This window comes from Anopheles cruzii, chromosome 2 (assembly GCF_943734635.1).
Source record: "Anopheles cruzii chromosome 2, idAnoCruzAS_RS32_06, whole genome shotgun sequence".
Taxonomy (NCBI): Eukaryota; Metazoa; Arthropoda; class Insecta; order Diptera; family Culicidae; genus Anopheles; species Anopheles cruzii.
The window spans coordinates 22,534,604-22,555,751 of NC_069144.1; the positions used below are offsets into that span (position 1 = coordinate 22,534,604).

General features: G+C 52.7%; 2 protein-coding genes across 2 annotated transcripts in view; one reads left to right on the top strand and one right to left on the bottom strand.

Annotated features, from left to right (window-relative positions):
* The first annotated feature begins 15 nt into the window (after window positions 1–15).
* Window positions 16–1,037, top strand: LOC128268226 (testis-specific serine/threonine-protein kinase 6-like). Its single transcript, XM_053005264.1, has one exon. It carries the CDS (start codon window positions 74–76, stop codon window positions 950–952), a length of 879 nt encoding a protein of 292 aa, XP_052861224.1. The 5' UTR covers window positions 16–73; the 3' UTR covers window positions 953–1,037.
* A 20-nt stretch (window positions 1,038–1,057) lies between these two features.
* LOC128268227 (protein groucho-like) overlaps window positions 1,058–21,148 on the bottom strand; it is a 35,134-nt gene continuing 15,043 nt past the window's right edge. Inside the window, exons 2-16 of the mRNA XM_053005265.1 lie at window positions 19,891–19,988; window positions 19,746–19,809; window positions 19,560–19,604; window positions 5,185–5,322; window positions 4,856–5,113; window positions 4,652–4,756; window positions 4,481–4,571; window positions 4,318–4,407; window positions 4,063–4,242; window positions 3,815–3,989; window positions 3,487–3,736; window positions 3,156–3,414; window positions 2,917–3,081; window positions 2,641–2,840; window positions 1,058–2,579 (exon numbers count right to left, since the gene is read on the bottom strand). Of these exons, the coding sequence (XP_052861225.1) occupies window positions 2,472–2,579; window positions 2,641–2,840; window positions 2,917–3,081; window positions 3,156–3,414; window positions 3,487–3,736; window positions 3,815–3,989; window positions 4,063–4,242; window positions 4,318–4,407; window positions 4,481–4,571; window positions 4,652–4,756; window positions 4,856–5,113; window positions 5,185–5,322; window positions 19,560–19,604; window positions 19,746–19,809; window positions 19,891–19,988 (2,226 nt within the window). The 3' untranslated portion in view covers window positions 1,058–2,471. The remainder of the gene's footprint in view (window positions 2,580–2,640; window positions 2,841–2,916; window positions 3,082–3,155; window positions 3,415–3,486; window positions 3,737–3,814; window positions 3,990–4,062; window positions 4,243–4,317; window positions 4,408–4,480; window positions 4,572–4,651; window positions 4,757–4,855; window positions 5,114–5,184; window positions 5,323–19,559; window positions 19,605–19,745; window positions 19,810–19,890; window positions 19,989–21,148) is intronic.

Below are 21,148 nucleotides of genomic sequence, written 5' to 3' on the forward strand. Positions count from 1 at the left end.
GCTCCGGATGTAAGTGTCATTCTACTGTCATCTTTACTGTCATCTTCAACCGATCCGAGCATACAAATTTGTGATGTATCCTGCGCCGCTCGTTGGTGGTTTGAAACGGAACGGCTACCATCTTGGCCCAAAGATAGGCAGCGGTAACTACTCCACCGTACGACTGGCGACGCATATCGGTCGTGATGGTAAGAATAAGCTTTGGGCTTGCAAAATCGTCGACCTGGCCAAGTGCAGCGAACAGACGAGGGAAAAGTTCTTTCCGCGCGAGCTGGACATTATGACGCGCGTCAAACATCCTCACCTACTGAGGGTGCATTGTGTGGTGCGATGCAACGAGTGCGTCTACATATTTATGCCGTACGCCCGGCGTGGAGATCTCTTCCAGTACATCAACAAGCATGGACCGTTGCGGGAGCCTCAAGCAAAGGAATGGTTCGCGCAGCTCCTGCAGGCCGTCCACTATCTCCACTCGAACGGCATCGCGCATCGGGACGTAAAGTGTGAAAATCTGATGATCACCGACGACGGCAAGCTGCTGCTGGGGGATTTCGGTTTCGCCAAACAATGCTGGTCAGTGGAGCCGCCCGCCAGCTGCGGCACACGGCACCATTGGTCGGAAACGTTCTGCGGTTCGGCCTCCTACGCCGCTCCGGAGGTGATCACCGGACAACGGTACGACCCGATGGTGGCCGACCTCTGGTCGATGGGTATCGTGCTGTTTATGATGCTCAACGGTGCGCTCCCATTCCGCGAGCCGAACATGAAACAATTGGTCAAACTACAAACCGAACGACGCTACTGCTTCGAACCTCTGCTACCGAAGACTCCTTCGGCCGCCGCTAAGGCGACGATCGACCATCTGCTTCATCCTGATCCGGCGCAAAGAATTCAGATGGGCGCGTTGAGGAAGCTGAGCTGGGTAACGGGAAGCCCCCGGCACACCAAATGAAGCCACTCTAAGGCAGAACCAACCGCTTTTTTGCCAATTTGAAACATTACCGGAACTGTTCAATAATACACCGCTCAAAATAATACTCGTTTCGATCTATTCATTGCTCTCTTTTAATAATTCCATTTAACAGCTTCTGGGAGAAAGCTACACTTTCGTACTTCATCATACAGATTTAAGACTTAGCGAAAAAAAGGAGTTCAATGGGGATTCTGCCCTTGTTTCAGTATTTCATCTTGTACAACGTGTATCGACGACACCCCTGGAGGGCGCACTTTCGCAACTTCGTCAGTGTGGTGTCATTCCAAACCCACCACAATACTAATCCGTTCACGTAAAGCTATACTATTCTGTACTAAAAGGAAGAACTGACGAAAAGCGGGCCACCAGAAGGAGGAGGGCATAGGTCAGAAACAAACAGTCCACGCCACGTCCTTGCTTACTCTTACTCTGTTTTCATCGGTCCATACTCGGGATATGTGGCGGTGGCGAACAAAACCCGGCCATTTTGAACGACTCGTCCTTACTAATGTAACAAAACAAAAAGGAAAAGAAAACATGTTCCTATCAGTCTAAAGCGACCATCGCCGGACACGTTGTGCCAGCGCGCGCGCCCCTAGAATACCCCAAAATCACGTCTCACGGCTTTGCGCTCGAAACCTAACCTCTAACCGAAAGTAATGAATTGAATGAATCCGTTGGGGCATACGATTATTGTACCATTCAGCCTACAGAAAACAAAGAACCAAAACCGCCCTTCGGAACCGGTGGAAGCAAAATAATAGCTTCGAAGGCGACCGCCTTGCATTTTCGTGTGTTTTTAAGCTTTAACCTCCTACGGGAAAGTAATTTTACGGCGCGTGATTCAAATTTGGCGCCAGGTTTTCATGCAAATAAGCGGTTTCTGTTTGCGATTCTCGCTGCTCGCGTTAACTCTACAAATATTTAGCATTTGCGTTTGTTTTCTTTCGCCCACTTTTTCATTCCGTTTTTCTCTCTAAAAAATCGCTTCCTTTAGCTGCGTCCTTCTATAGTCCCCTTTGTGTGTCTGTGTATGTTCATTCAAGTTCTGTACAAACACTGTTTGCAGTGTGCCTTTGCTTCGTTTGTCTCGTCGCTGTAGTCGCGCCAACCTTCCTAACCAACTATTTATGAACTAACTTTTTACATTTCTTGTCAACCGACCGCCGATTGGCTTGCGCTCGCCTTGGTTGGTGTGTTCTTCTTTCTTTCCTTTTCTCGATCGCCTTGTAGCCGCCCGGACTTTGAAACTCTCTTTCTATTCATTTTTGTTCCCTCTTCTACGTTGCTTCATCTTCATCGCTGCAAGATTCCTCGGGGAGATTCACGGTTCAGTCAAGCGCACACGAACGTTTTGGGGGGTGATCGCGATTGGTGCCAAGAACTTATCACCTTCCACCGAACAAGCACTATCAAATGTACATGTGTGGGTGTGTGTGAGTGCGTTTCCATTTCGGTTCCGGTTCTCTTCCTTATAGTCCTCCGGTGAGTGGTGGCTTTAGTAGATGACTTCGTAAACGGTGGCCTTCTTGTCTCCGGACCCCGTCACGATGTACTTGTCATCGGCGGAGATATCACAGCTCAGCACGGAGGATGATTCCTTCGACTGCGAAGCAGAAAAGTTCTCGTTAGGGTCTGTTGGGTCGCCGTAAAAACCAGTATCTCACCTGGAAAATCGATGCACCGTACGGTGTCCTCCACGCGTTCAGCAGGTTGTCCTTGCCGGTCGAGACGAACCACTTGCCGCAGGCGGCAAACTTCAAGCTGAGCACGCAACTCTCGTGCAAGTGCAGCTGGTACTTGTCCGGTTTCGTGGCGTGCAGTACCTCCACATTCGAGTTCTCCATGCCAACGGCCAACCAGTCCCCTGTGGAGTAGAAGTCGGAAGGTTAGTGAATGAGCAGTAACCCGCAATCGCGTCACCACCACGAGCCATTACTTACCGGTGGGGCAGTAACCGAGGGAGAAGATTTGGGAGCTGAAATCGTGCTGTTGCAGCTGCCGGCCTTCCCGCAGGTCCCAGGAGCGTACCGTGTTGTCTAGCCCACCCGTCCACAGCTTGTTCCCGTCGGCACTGATATCGATGCAGGACGCTCCGTCCGTGTGTCCTAAACCAGGGAGAAAAGGGCCATCAATAAGGGCGAACGCGAGGCATTTGCTGGGCAAACGGCGCGTTGCTTACCTTGGAACTGTCGCACCAGCGTCTGGTTCTGGAGATCCCACACGGCAATGTGGCCATCGGAGCAGCACGAGAAGCACACCTTGGAGTCGGGCGAAATGGCGAGCGCGTAACAGGCGGGAGCGTTCGACGTGAGTTCGGCCTTGATTCGGGGCGTTGGGCTTGCCAGATCCCAGATCGACAGGTTCGACGCCTCACCGCCGACGATCAGCGTCCGACCGTCCGGTAGTAGCTTCACCGAGCGGATATAGTTGTCACGTTGCTACATGCAAAGAGAGTACGAGGCATCAGTAATATCCCCAAAAGAGGGCTCGACCCTTCGTGCGCATCTTACCAGGCAATCCAACTGCGACACCGGGTTCTTGTTGCCAGGCTGCGAGATGTCCCACGCCTTCACGCACCCCTTGCCACCGGTGTACACGTATTTGGTCGGGTTCGAGATCGTCACAGCGCACACCACCTCACCGTGGTTGAGCGAGCTTATCTGGCGTGCGTGGCGAGGGATGCCCGGACCGACGAGGGCATCCTGCGGGAATGGCACCGGTTGCATCTGACCTTCGGCGTTCACGTGAAAGGAATACGCCCTGCCGTGGAGAGGAAAGCAAAGTGTTAGACTCGTCGCGAAGTCACCAGAGCAGTGTGAACGAACGACTTAGACTTACGGCTTGCCACCGGGTATCCCGATGGGACCGAGCGGGGCCCGCATCTGGGCGTGCGGATCAAACGCTAGCGGTGCGCGGGCATAGTTGTTGAGCGAGTGTGGCAGATTGTTGTGCACACCGGGACCACCGTATGCTGCTGCCGCCGCCGCTGCTGCTTGCAGATCGTGCGGTGCACCTGTGACGGAAAGAAACAGAGCGAAACACGTAAGCATTTTGGGTTTGTGGCAGTTCGAATCGAATATACACACCATTCAGAGGGCCGGCCAGGTACGGAGGGTAGCCAGGGTTCAGCACTGGCGGTTTGTTGACGACTTTCGGCACACCATTGCTTGCCACCGAGTTGGTGGGTGTGGCCGGTTTCGCGATCGGGGTCGTCGGTTTGTCGTCCAGCTTCTTGTTCGACGGGGTGGAGGCGTTCGAAGAGGTTCCTAAAACAGCCAAAAGGGGTCACAACAAGCCGAAGGCAGAAGAGAAGAACCGCCAGTTCGTGCGGCGATCCTTACCCGATCGCGGTGAATGTGTTCCGATGCGGTCCCGATCTTGCACGTCCAGCTTTTTCTGCATCATACCATTTTCCCGGGGAGAGGCCGTTCCTTTAGAAATAGAGAGAACTCATTTAAGTGAAGCGAAACAGAGAAGAAACTGTCAGGGTGTGTGGCAACCTACCATTGTGATGCTGATTGGGCATGGGGCTCATCGGGTTGATCTCCGAGGCATCATCAACAACCAGGTCCTGGTCCGACTTTTCTCCATCCGACTATACGAGGGGTTGGGTGAAAAGAAACGAAATCATTTTATTAAGGCCAATGACAATCGCCAATCCGATCGATCACTTACGTGTCCCATATCCTTCTCCTCCTTCTTGACCTTCTTCAGCTCGTGGCTCGATTCGGGCGTGCGGGGCCGATACTTGTCACGATCGTTCGGCGAGATGGAGCTGCGCTACAATTGGCAAGAAAGGGCGGAAAAACGACTCTTTAGTGATCAGCAGCAGCAGCAGCAGCAGCTTGGGAGTCAATCGAACCGCAGTCGATCACTTACGTGTCGATCGTCGAGTGGCATGATGTTGCTATTGCTGCTCTTCGACTCTTCCGGCCGGTGGAGTTCCTGCTTGTTGAGGATCGCTAGCGGGTGCTGAGGTGGCGTACCGCCGAGAGCCCCGAGCGGCCCACCGAGGGCGCCCGGGCCAAGACTAGGGTGTGGCATTCCGACCGGGATCGGGGGCGCTCCGTGGGCGCCCGGTATCTGTTGTGCGTGCATCTGCTGGAGCAGGCGAGGTAGATCCGGCCGTTGTTGTTGCTGCAAATGCGAGTGACACGAGTGTTACTAAAGCCCCGCGCAGAGCTTGATCGATCACCGCCACAACTTACCCCGATGACGGCGTTCAGCTCGGACATGGTAATTTGCTTCGCACGTTCCACCGCCGTTAGCACCTGCTGCTGGTGCTCCTGGGACAGAAACGGGACGATCTGGGTGATGATAGCGTTTAGCCGTTTAGAAATTTCCGTCTGTAAAGAAAGAAACGAACGAGAAACACTGTTGATAAGGCCATAGGTTTGTGATAAAGCCATATTTTCGACAAATCAACTTTCCGGTTCCGTTGCGGAACTCATTAAATAACCTTCACCAGGGGCAACGTTCAGAGACATCGCTTCTTCAACCGTGTGGCCACACATCAGGAGTCTGACATCTATGTTTATGGCTCAACAGCGACCGACCGGACGGGACATAGGTCACGCTCGGAGTGCAATTTGATAAATGGCGTGTGAAAAACGACGATCAAACCCGGCACCGCATCGAAGCGTTCGGGAATGATGGATACCCGGTCGAGGGCGCTCCTTCTGTCACCCGAGCATCGCTGTCGTCGTCGCCGATTATTATGTAGACACCGTTCACCGTTCAGTGTTTAATGCTTTTCGCCCATCCGCGTCGTCTTCGATCTCGCCTCATCGAAATGCAGCTCTCGCGCGGACGACGTTTACCTTTTGCCAATCCGTTCACCGAGAGAGCGAGAGAGGACACTGCACTGAAAGGTGATGGTGCGCTCCACCGAACGGTCACTAAAACCAATTTTCAGACTCGGACCGGATCGGGCGGGGATGCATTTTAGATTCAATCCACGTCTCCCGCGAACGGTGGAGAGCCCGAACGGCTCTGGCCGGCTGACCATAATCGGAAGCGCCTGCCGACGCGCCGTGGCCGTCGTGTGGCATCGTGAAGGTAGGTTATGGTTTGGAATCGGAATCGTTTTACGACCATCGCGCCGACGAAGATTGTCCCCCGCCTAGTCTGCCGGCGTGATCGTGACGGCGCACACGAGAGAATCTATTAAATTTGCTGTTTGCTTTATGAGAATGTGATGACCAAGAGCGTCGTGTGGAGCTGGAGCTCCTGCTGCTGTTTCGAGTTCCGCCAACTACAGGGCCAAGTAGCCAGCCAGCCACGTAGAGGCGGCGTCGTGCCAGGCAATCAGCCGCGCGGCGAGGTGATTGCCGGACCCGAGGAAAGACAACACCAGCGCCACGACACACCACACCGCGAAGTTGGGAATGGCGATGATGGCGCGCACGACGACGACGACGAGAAAAATGTTGCATTGCATTTAAAGTTAGGAGTCATTATTGCATTATTTATGTGGCTCTTGGCCAAGAAAGTGCACACCAGCCGGTCGGCCGTCCGTGTCGGAAGACCGTGTCCCGTGGAGCCGACCAACCATCGCGTGTGGTGGTGTTGGCGACTGTTTGCAGTCCCCTTCTGATTCCCTTTACGGCACATACCACGGACGGTTGGCCGACTTAGGCCAGTTCCCGGGCCAGGCGTGGACGTGGTGGGTCCAAAGACTCAACCGTCTTGTGGTCCAGAAAAGCAGCGAACGCGAGAGGCAAGGTTTGTTACCTTGTTTCGTGTGGCCCACGGACCACCATAGAATGGGCCCTCAGGTCGGGGCGCCTGATTGAGTCTTAAGTAGCTACAAATTTATTACCAAACAGATTTAATGGTCACTCTCCGTCGCGGGGCGACCGCCGCCGCCGGGTGTCTGGAGTTAGGAGTTAAGTAATTCGATCGCAGATTGAAGGCGATAAAGTTCGCGAACGCGGCGCGGTTCGGCGCGGCGCGTGTGCCTGTGGCGTGTCTCGCGCGCGGAGTCGTTCACACTCTCGGGTTCGGCCGCCGTTGAGGTCGCGCGGTGGTCTTTACCTTACACGCCTCGTTAATGTGTTACGACGACCACAAATTGCAGCGGGGCTACTGTGGGGTTCTCCTCGCGCTGAAGATTGGGTCCGGCGCGCGGCTGTTGTCATTGCTACCGCGCACGGTGCCGGCCCTGCTACTACCTGCATTACATACGCGCGCGCTCGAGTGCGCCTTCTCCTTAAATGGGCTTGTACACCCCCCCAACTAGCTGGCGGCCTACTCTGGGCCAATTTATGATACCTTTGCAGCCACCGCCGTCTCTCCTCTTTCGTGCGGTGAGCATAAAATGTCCGACGTTGGGGGCGCACAACACAACATGTACACGCTCTGCTCTCCCGCCGCCGATCGGGAGGGCCGCCATCGTAAAAAGGGCCACCAAGAAAAGATTCGTTCGCGACGACGTTCTCTTGTGACCCATAAAATCGGGACCTTGACGACGTATGGGGCCCCAACGGCGGGTGGTCGAAAAGATGGTGGTGGCCAACGACTCCCGACCGCGGCTCCTCATGTTCTGTTCTTCTGTTCTGTGCTGATGATGGCAAGTTATGGAGATCTCGTAAAAATCGGAATAAATGACTGGTCTCTTCCACTTCAAGTACGGGAGAGGACATCGAATCCCAAGATCCCCCCCAAGAGAGTTCTCGACAGTTGCCCAGCAGCGACCAGTTCTCGTACAACTTTATTATTAAAGCTCTTTCGACATGTATTGGGTCACATGAAGTCTCCACGCTCTTTTGTCACTTGATGGCGTGAAAAGTTATATTAATTTGAAAGTAATAGGAATGCCTGAATGTGGTCCTTCTTTACCATAAAAAGGCAATAACGCTGGCAAAGCAGACGGAACATGTGTGAAGGATTCTGTGAGAACGATTGAAGTTCGAATCACCGTTAGTGGAACGCTGTTGAAACGCACCAGAACCGAACTATTTTTTAAACGACTAATCACGGACGATGAATTCAATATGAGGAAGTGCAACGATCATAGCCAAAGGTAGATCCTCCATAAACGACTTCAATGTCTGGGTTGACGAACAACAAGGTTATGCTGTGTGTTTGACGGGATTGGAAGCGCGTTGTCCATCAAGAACTATTGAAACCAGGCGGAATACACACCTTTTCGATGGTTCAGAACAAATTGGCAGAACTTGACTTGATTTTCAGGTCAACAAAAGAATTTGTCCAAAACATCACGAAGACCTTTTCTGCATTGCCCAATACACATGTATTGCCCCGTTCCACTGGCCAGGCAAAAGTTTCCATAATCCTGTCGTCTGTCAACTATTATGATTCGGCAGGCCCCATTAGCTAAAACTACACACTTTTCGGGGTTCTGAAAATAAATAAACAGCAGCCAACTCCGGCAAGCAGGGAGACACAACCTCAACACACGCCACACAAAAAAGAGTGGCCACCGACGGGGAATCGAAACGACCATTTTGTCACGCCCTGTTGGGTTCGATGTCGGAAGTACTGAACGTGCGCGGCAGAGTTAGAGCCCTGCCCTACCAGCACCGTAGATTTTCCTTCCCCCGGCATCGGCAATTATAACTTTTGACACCAATTTAATTTTATAGTTCCGTTCGACTCCGAAGACCAGGGGCCGAGCCACATTTCGGGTAGTCCGAGCAGGACGCAACACGATAGGAAGTTGTTGCCACCCGCAGAGCATCGATGGCGCCACCACTCGGTCGGTCGGTCGGTCGGTCGGTTGGTCGGTTGGCTGGTTGGAGAGTCTGATTGTGATGAAGGGATGGTTGCTTGCTGAAGGGGCGAAGGAACTCAGCCAGCAAGTCCCACCACCCGTCGGCTTGGGGTGTACACAACATGCTTGTTCGACCAGCATAAAAGGCGTCCCGGAGTCCTGCTCTGGCGTCGTGGCCCCGTGTAGGAGTACAATTAGTGTGTGTGGTGTGTGTGTGTGGTGTCGTCCGATACTGATCATCGACAGTCGACACCAGATCGGGGACGGGCCCACCCCCCACAGGGCACCATCCTCCCAGCGAGCACGCACTCTGGCGACACATCCGGAGGATGTTCTCGAAATGGTGCTCTGTGCATCTCTCGTATGTTCTTCTCCGTTCCAAACGTCTCTTCAGTCGACGCCAAGTCCCGCAGCAGTTCTTACCCGGGGTCTGTGTCCGCGGAACTGCGGAGGAGGCGGGACAAGACAACAAACAGTAGTTTCCACTTCGGGGCCCAGACTCCTACGGAACACGGAAGGTGGTGTCACACGACGCGCCGCCCCACATGCTGCAAAAGCATGAAAACGAGAAGCATAAACAAGAACTTCTGTGTCGCCACCGCCTCGGTTCCGGACCTCTCCGGGTGGGCGCGCGCAGCAATTGGACGCTGCGGGGAGGCACAAAGTGCAATCGGAGAAAGGCTCTTTTGTGACACCTTCCCGTTTTGTTGTTTTTTTCTTGGGTTGTGGTACGGGACTACGTCTGACACACAGGCTTCGGGAACAACACGGGAAGTTGTACAATTATTGTGAACACGACCGACGACGACGAGTTCCTCCACCAGGGGGCGCGCGTGCACAGAGTCAACAGAGTGCCTGACACGACGACACGCTCTCTCTCTCCGGGGCTCCCTCCGGTTGGACAGTGTGTCCACAAGGTCAACTCGATGTCGAAGAAGAAGGCACTCCCGGCTGAGGTTGACACACCGATGGGGTATCATAACGCAAGGGCCGGCCAAATTAAAACAACACAGAAAGAGCCTGGACTGGCTACGTCCAGCAAGGAACCACAAATTGGATCCCCGGCTGCAGGAGGTGTGTGTGGTCCAGAAAAGAATAGCAAGACCATCCCCGCCTGCCTGCTGTTAATTGACCAACGCACCACCTCGAGATTACGGAACACGACAACGACACGTTGCGTCCAAAGATTGTGTCCAACAACTCCCCCCAGGGCTTTGGGGGCTTTCAGGACCGTATTGCTGGCCTCCGGAAACAAAGTTGGCAACACCTCCACAAGAAGTCCACATCGCGCCGTCTCCGTGTACAACCTTCCCTCCCCCAGATGACGAAGAACTAACATCCATCCCAACCCAACCCAACAACAGGTTTTGGTCTTCCGGGGACCGCGTGGAGCGCGTAGAGTTGTCAGCCGCAGCTGGAACCCCCCGTCCCGCTCTGGAACTATGTATCTCTCGTGTTCAACCCGAGATCACCTCCGGAGAGTACTTCCGCCGCTGCGAGTAGAGTGGCGGCCATCTTGATGACTCACAACCGGAGCACGGGTCCACGGGGATCATGCCATAGCCACCATACCTACTTCACAAAAACTCGCTCCATCCTCGCTGCATCGATACTCTGGGGCCAACCCTCTAGGCCCTCGAGCCGAGTCGCCTCGAGGGCCGAAGAGTATGACTTTATTAAACCCGTAGAGTCCCGACCCGAACTAGGCCACCACCTCCCGCGACGCGTGGTGTGTGGAAGTAATAGGAAAGCCAAACTCGGTTCTGACTTCTCGGTGGTGACCATAAAGATGGAAACGGTTCCACAGGACACGCGGGCGGCACAGCCACATTCACAGTGTGTGTTTATGTCCCCAGGAACTTGCGATGGAGTGGCCGAGGCCGAGAGACCAACACACGGAGGACTAAATGGCTTCCGCGTCATGGCGCGGGGTGGCGGGTCGAAAGTGAGATTGAAAATGTAAAAACCGCACCACTATTTGCGAGCAGCCTAGTTCCGGGGGCGCTCCACATGGGCTGGAGCTCCGCCAACTTCTGGTCGGTGCTTCGAGGGAGTCACTACTGACGGGATGGGACGTTTGCAAAACTCGTACATCGTACACGGATCCACTGCCTGGCCCATCTGCTCTGCTCGCGCCCGACTGGTGGGGTCCCTCCCCCCGGGGGCAATGCGAATTCTATGGGCGCGGCGGCCTCCCTCGGGGAATGATAGTTCCAACGGGGTCGTTCTCTCGTTCTCGGCCATCATATCACGATGGAGCCGCATCCTCCACAGAGGACAGAGACCGTGTGTGGGGAGGCATCAGACCGACCGCTGCTGCTGCTCGCTCGGCGCGCACATCAAGTGGTTTCGGTGGCCGTAGTTTCCCAGTTCTTCATCCACAAGCGGCTCTCGCCCCCCTACACGTGTCCATCCCACAGAGACGCAGTCCCGGCGTTCACCGTGTAGCGAGCTGGGACGGAGGTTGGAAAATTAAAGTTACAGGAAGTGCGCCAGGCCGGGCCGGGCCGGGCCGGGGCGGACATTCTCTCGAATGCAAAAGCCGCACAAGCAACCAAGCACACAGACATGGCACACCAAAAGCGACGTCATGTGCGCGCACAGATGTGTGCCATAGGACGGGGACGGATAAACCAGGTCCAACCTCTCCTTTTGTAGCCTTCTTGAGGTCTGGGCCGGCCGGCAGGCAGGCAGAATGGCATTGTGGCGTTTGCGGTGTGTGGCGAGTTGGACTCGGAAGCTCGTCGTCGGACGGAGCACAAAAACTCCCACCTCCCGGCCTGGTCCGGAACAATGGCGTCGGATCGGAGGACCTGGCGTCCCGGGGTGGGCGCCATGAATGAATACGAAATCAACTACCGCAAGGGCACGAGAGAGAGAGAGGGGCGAAAGGATATGAAATAGTTGAAACCAATGGGTTCCGCAACCCGGACGAGACGACCTCGGGGTGGTCTCTGTGGGGCGCGGCGGGGTGCTCGGCTTGGTTTGAGTAACTATGTAGAACCACCGCAGCTCTGCGGTTCGGGCTGACCGCATCATATAGGATACAAATATAACCGCAGGAGCGAAACCAACCCCCCGGCCGGGTTGGCAGGGTTGGGGCCGGGTTGCGGCTGATGCACAGAACCAACCGAACAGAGGCCCACACTCACAGCTCCCGGCCCGGTGCTGCCCGCCCTATCTCCTTGGTGGTCTCTGCGGCGGTGGCACAGCATTGGAGACCTGATACCGGCAGGCAAGACTCGGTGGTGGTGGTGGTGGCAACTGTCGGTGGTGGTCTATGAATGGTTTTGGACCCACCCGCACGCACCCCCACCGTTCGACCGTTTCGAATGTTCCATTCCGGCAACGTCGTCCCGCACTATTTTATTCAAGCGAGCGACAAGGGGGAAGAATCGGTAAGTGGGAGCTGCGCTTCAGTGGCAGGAGTTTGGGATCGAGGCGAGTCGTCGTAACTCAAGAGGTGGACGAGCTGGTGGCATCCCTCTGACTCCTCCGGTTGGAATTCCTCCGACCCACGACCGGCGGCGGCGGTGACGACGACGTTCTGCTCTCTTGATCTCGAATACTCCCTCCGCAGGAAGACATCCGGCACCGTCGCCGAACCGAACCTGATGCTCCGAAACCCAACCCACACTAAAGACGAGGTCGAGTACTCTCACTTCCGGTACGGCGCGCATCGTCAACAACATCCACGGACGACTACTGCGCCCCGGAACACGACGCAATCGAGAACTTCTCCAGGGCGGGCATCGTTTGGGCGAAGAAGACCGGATGTTTAAATTGTTCTTCGAACGCGTCTACCCCACCCTACCCGCCCGCCGCCGGATGTCGTTGTCGTCGGGCGAACTCCGCAGGAAGGAAGGAAGGAACTGCAGCTATTAGCATGGACTTTGGTGGTTGAATTTGATGAGATGAAAATAGCTCTAGACCCGCCGCCGGTGGGGCCGGCGCTCTCTCGCTCGAGGACCCTTTTCACAACTCAATCAACTGGCCGTTAATATTATCTTCCACCGGTACACCGGACCGCCCGCCCGCCCCGCCATCTTTCGGGGTCTCATTATCGCCACATTAGGGTGAACACGCGCGCTGAAATGAAGTTCACTTTACCCACCATCGAGTGTCGTCGGTGCGCACAGACGATGCCGCCGCCCCGGGGGTTGTAAATCTTGCTAACCCTATTACGGACATACCTCGTTGGGCTAAGGGGAGGGAGCGCAAAAACTGAGTGGAGGTCTGCCGTGAACTACGGAACCGGCGGGGGCATGATATGGTTTGGATATTGGATAATGTACCCATTGCCGAGCCAAGGGCCACGGACAGAACAACACTTAAAGGTTTCTTCACTCACTCTCCGAATCTCGAGCTTCATTTCGGTCCGTTTCTTCATTTGTTGTAGCTTCCTTCCTTTTTCTGACAGTTTCTATTCCCTTTATCCTATCCATTTACTCTTTTTTACCTTTCTTTGTTCCTCGTTTGTTATATTTTCTATTTACTTCTTTACTGTTTTGCTCTTTTTATGTTGTATGTTTTTGTTGTATGTAGTATAATGTTTGACTTCATACAATTGTTCAGTTACGTTAGCTTTCAGAGCGTCGGTCGTTTACAGGGTTTGTTGGCACAAATCTGTGACTTCGGTGTCTGTGAGAAATTCCATGCGAAAACCGTGTCCAAAACCCAAAAATGGCTTTTACAAAAGGTGAGGCTTATAAACTTGTATAAACAAGATAATACAGTTTAATCATTGACAAACGGTTCGAAAGAAGCTTCCAAAACAATATAAAAGCTACACACTGTCAAAACGGGTCCACCGAGATTGAAAGTCCCGGTGTTTCGCGTTGTTATGGTGACATTTTTGTTATCAGTTTCTTACTTTTGTTTTATCTTGTCTCTTTGTTTGTCTTGTTTGCTTTTGTTTATTTTTGTGCTTGTTATACTTTTTGATATTTAAATTTGTTCTACTGATAATTCAACTATCATTTTTACTCCCTTTGATTATTTTTTTACTCTTTTTTACTCTTTCTTACTCTTTTTTACACTTTTTTGCTCTTTTTTACTTCTTTTTGCTCTTTTTTACTCTCTTTTGCTCTTTTTTGCCCTCTTTTTCTCTCTTCCCTTTCACTTGCATCGTTTATTTCTTGTTCATTTCCCACTTCTCTTTTAACTTCTTAATATGCTTTTCCCGTTTTCGTTTCGATGCCAACCCCGCGGTTGGGGGGTGGAACTTCCACCATTTTGGCCACCGATTACGCCGCGCCATTTGGGATACATTATTGTTTCGATTTTAGCTCCCGATCGATCGATCGATCGATTCTCGGAACGGCGGAACTAATAACCGAACGGTGTTCCACAACGCAAAGCGAAGCATTCACAGACCGCCCAACCCCAGGTGGTGGTGCAGACACATTTGCATTTGCACCACACCACATCGCTTCTGTGCTCGCGTTTTGGGGTAATTTCGGAAACGAGCATAAGTGAGGAAAAGTGGCAGTTCATTTCACGGTTGGAGCGCCTTACAACAAAACACACAACGCGCGCGCAAAACGAGGAAAACGAAGCTGAACGAAAGCACACAGAAAACAACTCCCGGTGGCGGGAGGCACAAAACAACGGCACAAACGCCGTGAACGGGTTTTGCCCAATATCATCATTAGCCACGGAGGGGGCTGGTCCCAAGCGGGGTGGCCAGCCCCGCGCGAGATCATCGGGTTGCGCGATGAGCGCGATAAAGCGTGCAGACATTTATTCACTCGCCCAAGGAAACGGTGGCGGCCCGCGGGGGGAAATTCACAAACATCGCGTGTGCCGTCATTTGGAACATAACTCAATTAGCAGAGTAAACACACGCCACACACAATGGCGGAGAAGCCAACAAGCCAAGTGTGAAAGTTGGATGATTCGGAGCTGGCCCCGCTAGTAGCTGGGCGCATTTGAATGAAATTCCTCCAATCCTGCCCCCACGATGGTGGCCGCCCAGTCTGAAGCAATAGAAGAAGGTAAATTATAAATTATACACCGAGCACGCAGCACCCAACGAGTTCCGCAGCCGCAACGTGTATCGCGCAACAAAATGGCTGTGGCATCTCCCACAACAACCGCGCCCCGCCAGGCAAACAACCTCCCCCCGCGGCGCAGAGGTTGTCATGTAAAACATTGAATCAGATTTGCGGTGTGTCACGTCACGGAACCGGATCGAACCGGAGGGATGATTGATGTGGAAGCGCCACGATGGTGGCGCTCTTCTTCGAGGGCATACAGGAATTATGATTATCCTAGCCCTCGGTCGCGATGTCCAGGTCGCGGTCATTACCAAAGGGCGCGCTGATATAGGAAAACCACCTTCGCTGTCTAATGAGCTCTCCACGCAAGTCCACAGCTCCAACAACCGATGTAATATGTGGGCTCTCCCCCTGACGGTCCGCCTGGCCACCCGGCGCGTAGCCAGCCATGTGGAACCGAGCGCTCGGCGTGCTCTCGGGGGTCTCGAGGCCCATCATTATCCGTTGTCATCGTCGGTGTTGGCAACGCGCAACGTTGGTGCTGCGCGCCCAACCATCGACCGCACGAGGACCCCAGAGCTTATTTAATTAATTGAAGCGCGCGCACACACACGATGCGTAACTTGGGCGCGAATCCCGGTGTCTATGCGCCACAATCAACAACACACCCCTCCCCGCCGGCCGAAGTCCGTAAAGGTTCGCTCCGAGTCGCACTAATTCCCAGACCAAGAGGATTAACCAAATATTGCATCTATTGGAGGAAGTCCCGGGCCGGATGGGTCGGGTGGGTCGGTCTTCAGAGAGATCGGGGCCAAACTGAAATTACCACCGGCACACACACACACACACACCCGCCACCCTACTCCGGTTTCCATGGTGGACGCATAAATATGGCAACATACACAGGCACACGAAATAATCCGCTTACCAAAATGGACACCCGACCCGGTCACCGCCGCCGCCGCCGCAGCAGCAATTCTCCTGTGTCCCCCTCTCTCTCTTTCTCGCTCGCTTCGGTCCGTATCGGACGGTTTTTTGGCACCGTTGGCTTGATAAAGCCAAATTTATAGGTTAGGAACAGCCAGCGTCGTGTCTCCCCGGGCTGATGCTGGTGGTAAACCTCATTACTATGGAACACCCATTAGAAACCTTTGGTTCGACCCGTAGCACTGGCCTCTCTCTCTCTCCGATCCGTTGCGGTCACATGGCTGCGGCTTCGATTGGGACAGAGACCAGCGCGCCGGGCAAACGGACCAACACAACACACAGCATCAACACAAATCCAATCAAACAACCCTCCACCCGTCGGCCAGTTGGCCCACACCGGAAACCCGGTCCGGGAAAATGCATCCGGAATGCGCACCGTGATCCTCACACAAACACACATACACATCCGCCGGTGCAGTCCTTCCCGCCGCAATTTGCGCACGGCCATAAAAAAGTCCTTGGCCACCGACCACCGACCGACCGGGACACCACACCGATGCGACTTAGCCAACCGCACACGATGACCACCGCCGGCACCACGTCTCCCCGCCCGCCCGGGGAGCAGCATAATCCACCGCACGGTGCGCGCGTATCGATTCGCGTGTGGCGGTGTTACAGAGAACGCGCCCCGCACGCGACAAAAAAAGGCCGCGCCATACAAGCGGTCAAATTAGACATTAGACCCGCGCACTCTCTCTCTCTCTCTCTCTCTCTCTCTCAGACCAGGCTTTGGGGGGTTGGTGTGGGTCACGCCCGCGCGCTCATATCCTCCTAGATGGGGCCGAGTGAAATCCGATTTCCTATGAGAGAACGCGACAGAGAGAGAGTTTCTTTCATTCAACCGCGGGGTTTCGTCAATTAATAATGGTGCCCTCTCATTAAAACGGAATAATTTAAGAATTTGAACGGTAATGGAATAATGTATGAGGGGTCCTAATTATCCTAATAGAGAGAGCATGAATGGATAAACGGGACCTTTCAATTATGCCCATGTTCTTGAAGGTCAAAATGAAACATGTAGAAGAGATGCAACTAGCTCTTCAAAACTAAAAGTAATTTATTAAGGTTTGAAACACCAAATAAGCGCTTAAAAGACCAATGGAAGGAATAAAGTTAACAAAACATACTAAAACAGATGCAAGTCTGTTAAAACACATTTATCATCAAACAAAACAGTTGCGAAAAGAAAGAGAAACTTATAGTTATAAAGCTCCCCAAATAATAAAATGATAAATGGAAAAAAACAACCAACTCAGTCGGATCCAGCCATCTCAACACTTCAAAGAACTGTCAATACAGATGTTACGACCGGCGTCACTGTGACAACGGCGCCGGATCAGTGTAGACTCAGCAGCTAGACCAGAAATTGCGCAGTTCGCTCAAAGTAGAGCACCGAAAAGCGGAAGCATCCAAAGGAATCCAACTAAAACAATCGTCATAGAGCTTAAAGCATAACTCAAAAGATATCTAATTTTTGTTGCAAACCCGCGAAACACTTCAAGAACAGCAAGAGATTAAAATCAAAATGAATCCCCCACTCGAGGCAATGAATCAAATGGAACCAAAACGCAAAAAGAGCCAACATGGTATGGATCTGGCACCGAGGAGAGCTGTGTACTTAATGGACAATCTGTGTTTGGCAAAGATAAACACACAAATGTAAATCTGACGACAAGGCAACTCAATATCCTCTCAACACGATACACAGAGCAACTCACCCCGTTCTCGTCGGCACAGAAAAGTGCAACTGCACTCGCGGATGGAGCAGTGGGGTTGATAAAAAAAACGGCACCATCACAATTCACATGGCGCGCCGGTTGTCGGAAAACCATTAAAATCATAGCGCAACCCCGTGAAAAACCGGTTCGAGTAATTTAATATATTATTTTTTTGATTGAAATGTATTTATCTAATTAGCTTCGATGGACACACTCTCTTTCGCCATTTGCAGTCCGCACACCCCACAGACGGCGGTTGGCGGTTGGCAGCCTTTCAACGAACGCCACAAACGCTGCGATCGGATTAAACCTCGTGCGGTAGCACTTTCCCCACCAAACACGGATACACAGTGGTGGCGGCAGCGGCGGTGGCGTCGACGCCGGGCTGGGTTTGTCGGTGTCCAAACGAGTTTACAAACATCGAATCGTCTGTGCCTAACCACTAGTTTCACGCCCCGGAACGTGTTTCACTATTAGCACTTAGTAAAGCGGTGGCGGGGATGGAAGCGGTGGCGGATGGAAAAAAACGGTGGCGAAGCGGATGGCTGTCCGTGACGACGGAAGGTGCCGGCCGGAGAGGTGTAACATGAGTAATGTGGGGCTGCCGTGCGCCACTTTAGATGCGATTAGTTCTACACACCACCACCACCCCGGCGGCGGCTGCCACCCGTACGGGGTCAGGCCGCCGCCGCCACGAAGGCCACCACAACACGCGCGCGTATTCAAAGCACCGCGTGCGGGAGGGAGTGAGCCGCCGCCGCCGCCGCCACTAACCATTAAATACTCGGGTGAGCGGCCAAATGCGGCCGCAGCATGAAACGGCGGCCGGCTTGCTTTTGTAGGTTTTTGGAAAGTTGGTTGGGTCTGGCTGGCCGCGCCGAGAGCCCCGCGTCGATAATTAGTTTACCATTGCGGACGGTTGCGGTCAAAAAGTGGAACCTCGCCTCGCCTTGCGAACGAGCTTTGGTCAAACCGAACCCGCAGCAGCATAATTGTTGGTGCCGTAGTGGAGGCGCCTTGCGTCAAAACGGCGCCCTGTCGGAGGTCGTGTGCAACCAAAGGATTAAAATTAGGACGCGGGCGCTGAAAGACGTCTCAAGATGAGAACGGCGACCCCGCTCTACGCCACAACAGTCAGTGGTTAAACTTGTACACACGTTGCGCAGTGGCAATTAAATACGTACGAGAGGGAATTTAATCCTACCCAAATCTGGGCTGTTACCCTCAGCAGTCGAAGGATCTGGCAAAATTATAATGAAGGAACCGATGGAACCGTAATCGAAAACGGTCCGTTTCTCTATTAATTTACATTCTACCAACTTCTACCGTTTTCGATCGGTTTGCCGGTAAAGCAGTAGAATCGCCGGATTAATCGCATTACAAGCCACATAATAGCCACGCGAGATGGTGATCAGATACAAGGGCGCAGCATAAGAAAGCAACGCGATCCGCAACAACGCCCAGCAGCATTCCGGCGCGCCCACACTACATCTGTCCGTCTGACGGGATGAAATGGGAAGAGGCCCGGCCCGGGTTCCCCGTGATGAGTAAAGGGAAGTGTGAGGGCTACACAGGGCGTTCGCTACCCACACTTCATCAAGCTGAACGCATCTCTGACGTCGGAGAAACGCGCTGCTGCTGCTGCTGCGGATCGGTGGCAACGAGAGCATTTATTGGTCACGCTTCTTGCTGCAGACGAGCGTGGGGAGCGCGTCCTCGTAAAAATGCTTCCGCCCAACAGCGAGAGCGGATCCGGCGATCTTTCTTCGGTAAACTGCACCCATTTCTCCCTGTCGGGCCACGAGAAGGATCATCGGGGCAGTCGAAGGCACATCTATTGCTTCCCACACAAAACGCACGCCAAAAGATGTGTTACATATGTACACTTTGGTCTCCGACTCGGTTCTACGCGACTGTATCTAAGGACCGGTGGGGGGTCTCACGGTCGATAATAATGGTTTCGGTTGTTTATTGCCACTTGCAGATCCGCGCGTGAAACGCTCCTAGAAGCCACCGTCTGTTGGGCCCTTTTCTCGGCACGCATTAAAAAGTTCGGTTCAGAGAGTGTGGCGGTTCCTCTAGGGAACAGCTAAAACAACAAGCATATCTAGATTAGAGATGGTCACAGTAGATGCATCACTTACCTGTTTGTGCATTTCCACGTTGAGACCGTAGGACATCTCGTAGTACTGTGAAAGCGAGAGTAAAACGATGATTAATTAATTGATTTTAAATTTTGAAGAAATGAGCACTCAATGATCTTTTACACAAATCTGCTGGTAATAGTTAAGTGTAAAAGGTTTTCTATTCAACAGCGACTTTCTACTCACCATTACGTAATGTCGTTGCATTTCCGTTTTTTCCTGAGCTAATTTCTCACATTCCATTTTGAGGCTGCAATGAATCGGGAAGAGTAGTGTGTAAATTTTGTTGCCCACATCACCCCGAAGGTAGACCCCGATCCGCTTCACTTACTTGTGGTATTGTGCCTGAAGAAAGTTGAACTCTTCCTTTATCCTATCACAGTTTTCTGTTATGGTGAATTTGAACGGTTGTGCTGACTGTGGCGGACCCTGTAAGAAAGAGAGTTGAAATGTTCGATTAAAACACTGATCGAAGGTGATCGTGGACGCGCTGGTTAACGTAAACAAAACAAACAGAAAACAACCACGATTCACCGCCTATTTCCCGTACGCTGTTTAAATTCGAACAATAAACTTTCGCTCATTCTGTGACGGATCCGTTAAGCGGTATGTTTATCATCGAGAACACGGAGCTGCTGACTGAGGAGCTGTTGTTGTGTCAGTCACACAACATTTCTCACTCTCTCACCCATCAAAGGCGCATATAAACATAAGCGATGATGCCGCCGCCGCCACCGCGTAATGAAGCGATTCGAATAAATGAGGCTTTACAGCTAATTATCTGGTAAATGTTTATAAATAAATCAGCTCGGATCCCTCATCTCGGCGACCTCTGCCGCCGGTAGGTAGGTGACGCATGAAACGGCGTTGCACGCTTGACAACTTCCGTCGATCCATCTACTCCCGTGAGAGGGCGTTTAGCGCGTCTCATACTGGGTGGACCCCGCACCATCAAATACCAAGACGACATCCCCCGCGCGAGTTATAAATTTCGTCGCGTCGTTTTTGGTTTTCATTATTCCGCCCTGGGCCATGGGGATTTAGCTTAGCCTAGCAGCGAAAGCTTCGTAGTTTATGATGTGTTGTTTCTGTAGCTGTAGCTCCAACGATAAACTTCACACACAACTATGCAACCCCCAAGGCTTGACATCATCATCAATCAGAGCATCGCATCTCGCATTCCTAAATGCCATAAGCACGCAGATCGATGAGAGCGCGCCCCGGTAATGGAATGCGATTTGAGGTCGAATCATCAACGATTACACCGCACCGCAGAGGTGTGATTGGGGATCGGAAATTACTCGCATAATTGCTCGCCACCTCCAGCAAGCAGCCAGGCAGGAATCTCTTGTTGCACCCTCGGTTGGGTTTAGAATCGGTCAATTGAGCATGGGAACAAATTCCATTAAAACCGTTACTAGTGTTGAGGTTCTTTTGAGGTTTTTGTGGCGTCCTGAAGCAGTTCAATCAAGAAAGGAAAAAAAAAGTTTGAAAATAATAGACTTTCGGCATTCTATTCTTAACGATCGGAACTTGATCAGTATTTCGATTAAGTACTCGGAATTTAAACACAAATCGACAAGATCAAT

What these genes read in the sequence shown, in the direction of transcription:
- LOC128268226 (XM_053005264.1), top strand. Translation starts at nt 74, where the DNA reads ATGTATCCTGCGCCGCTCGTTGGTGGTTTGAAACGGAACGGCTACCAT.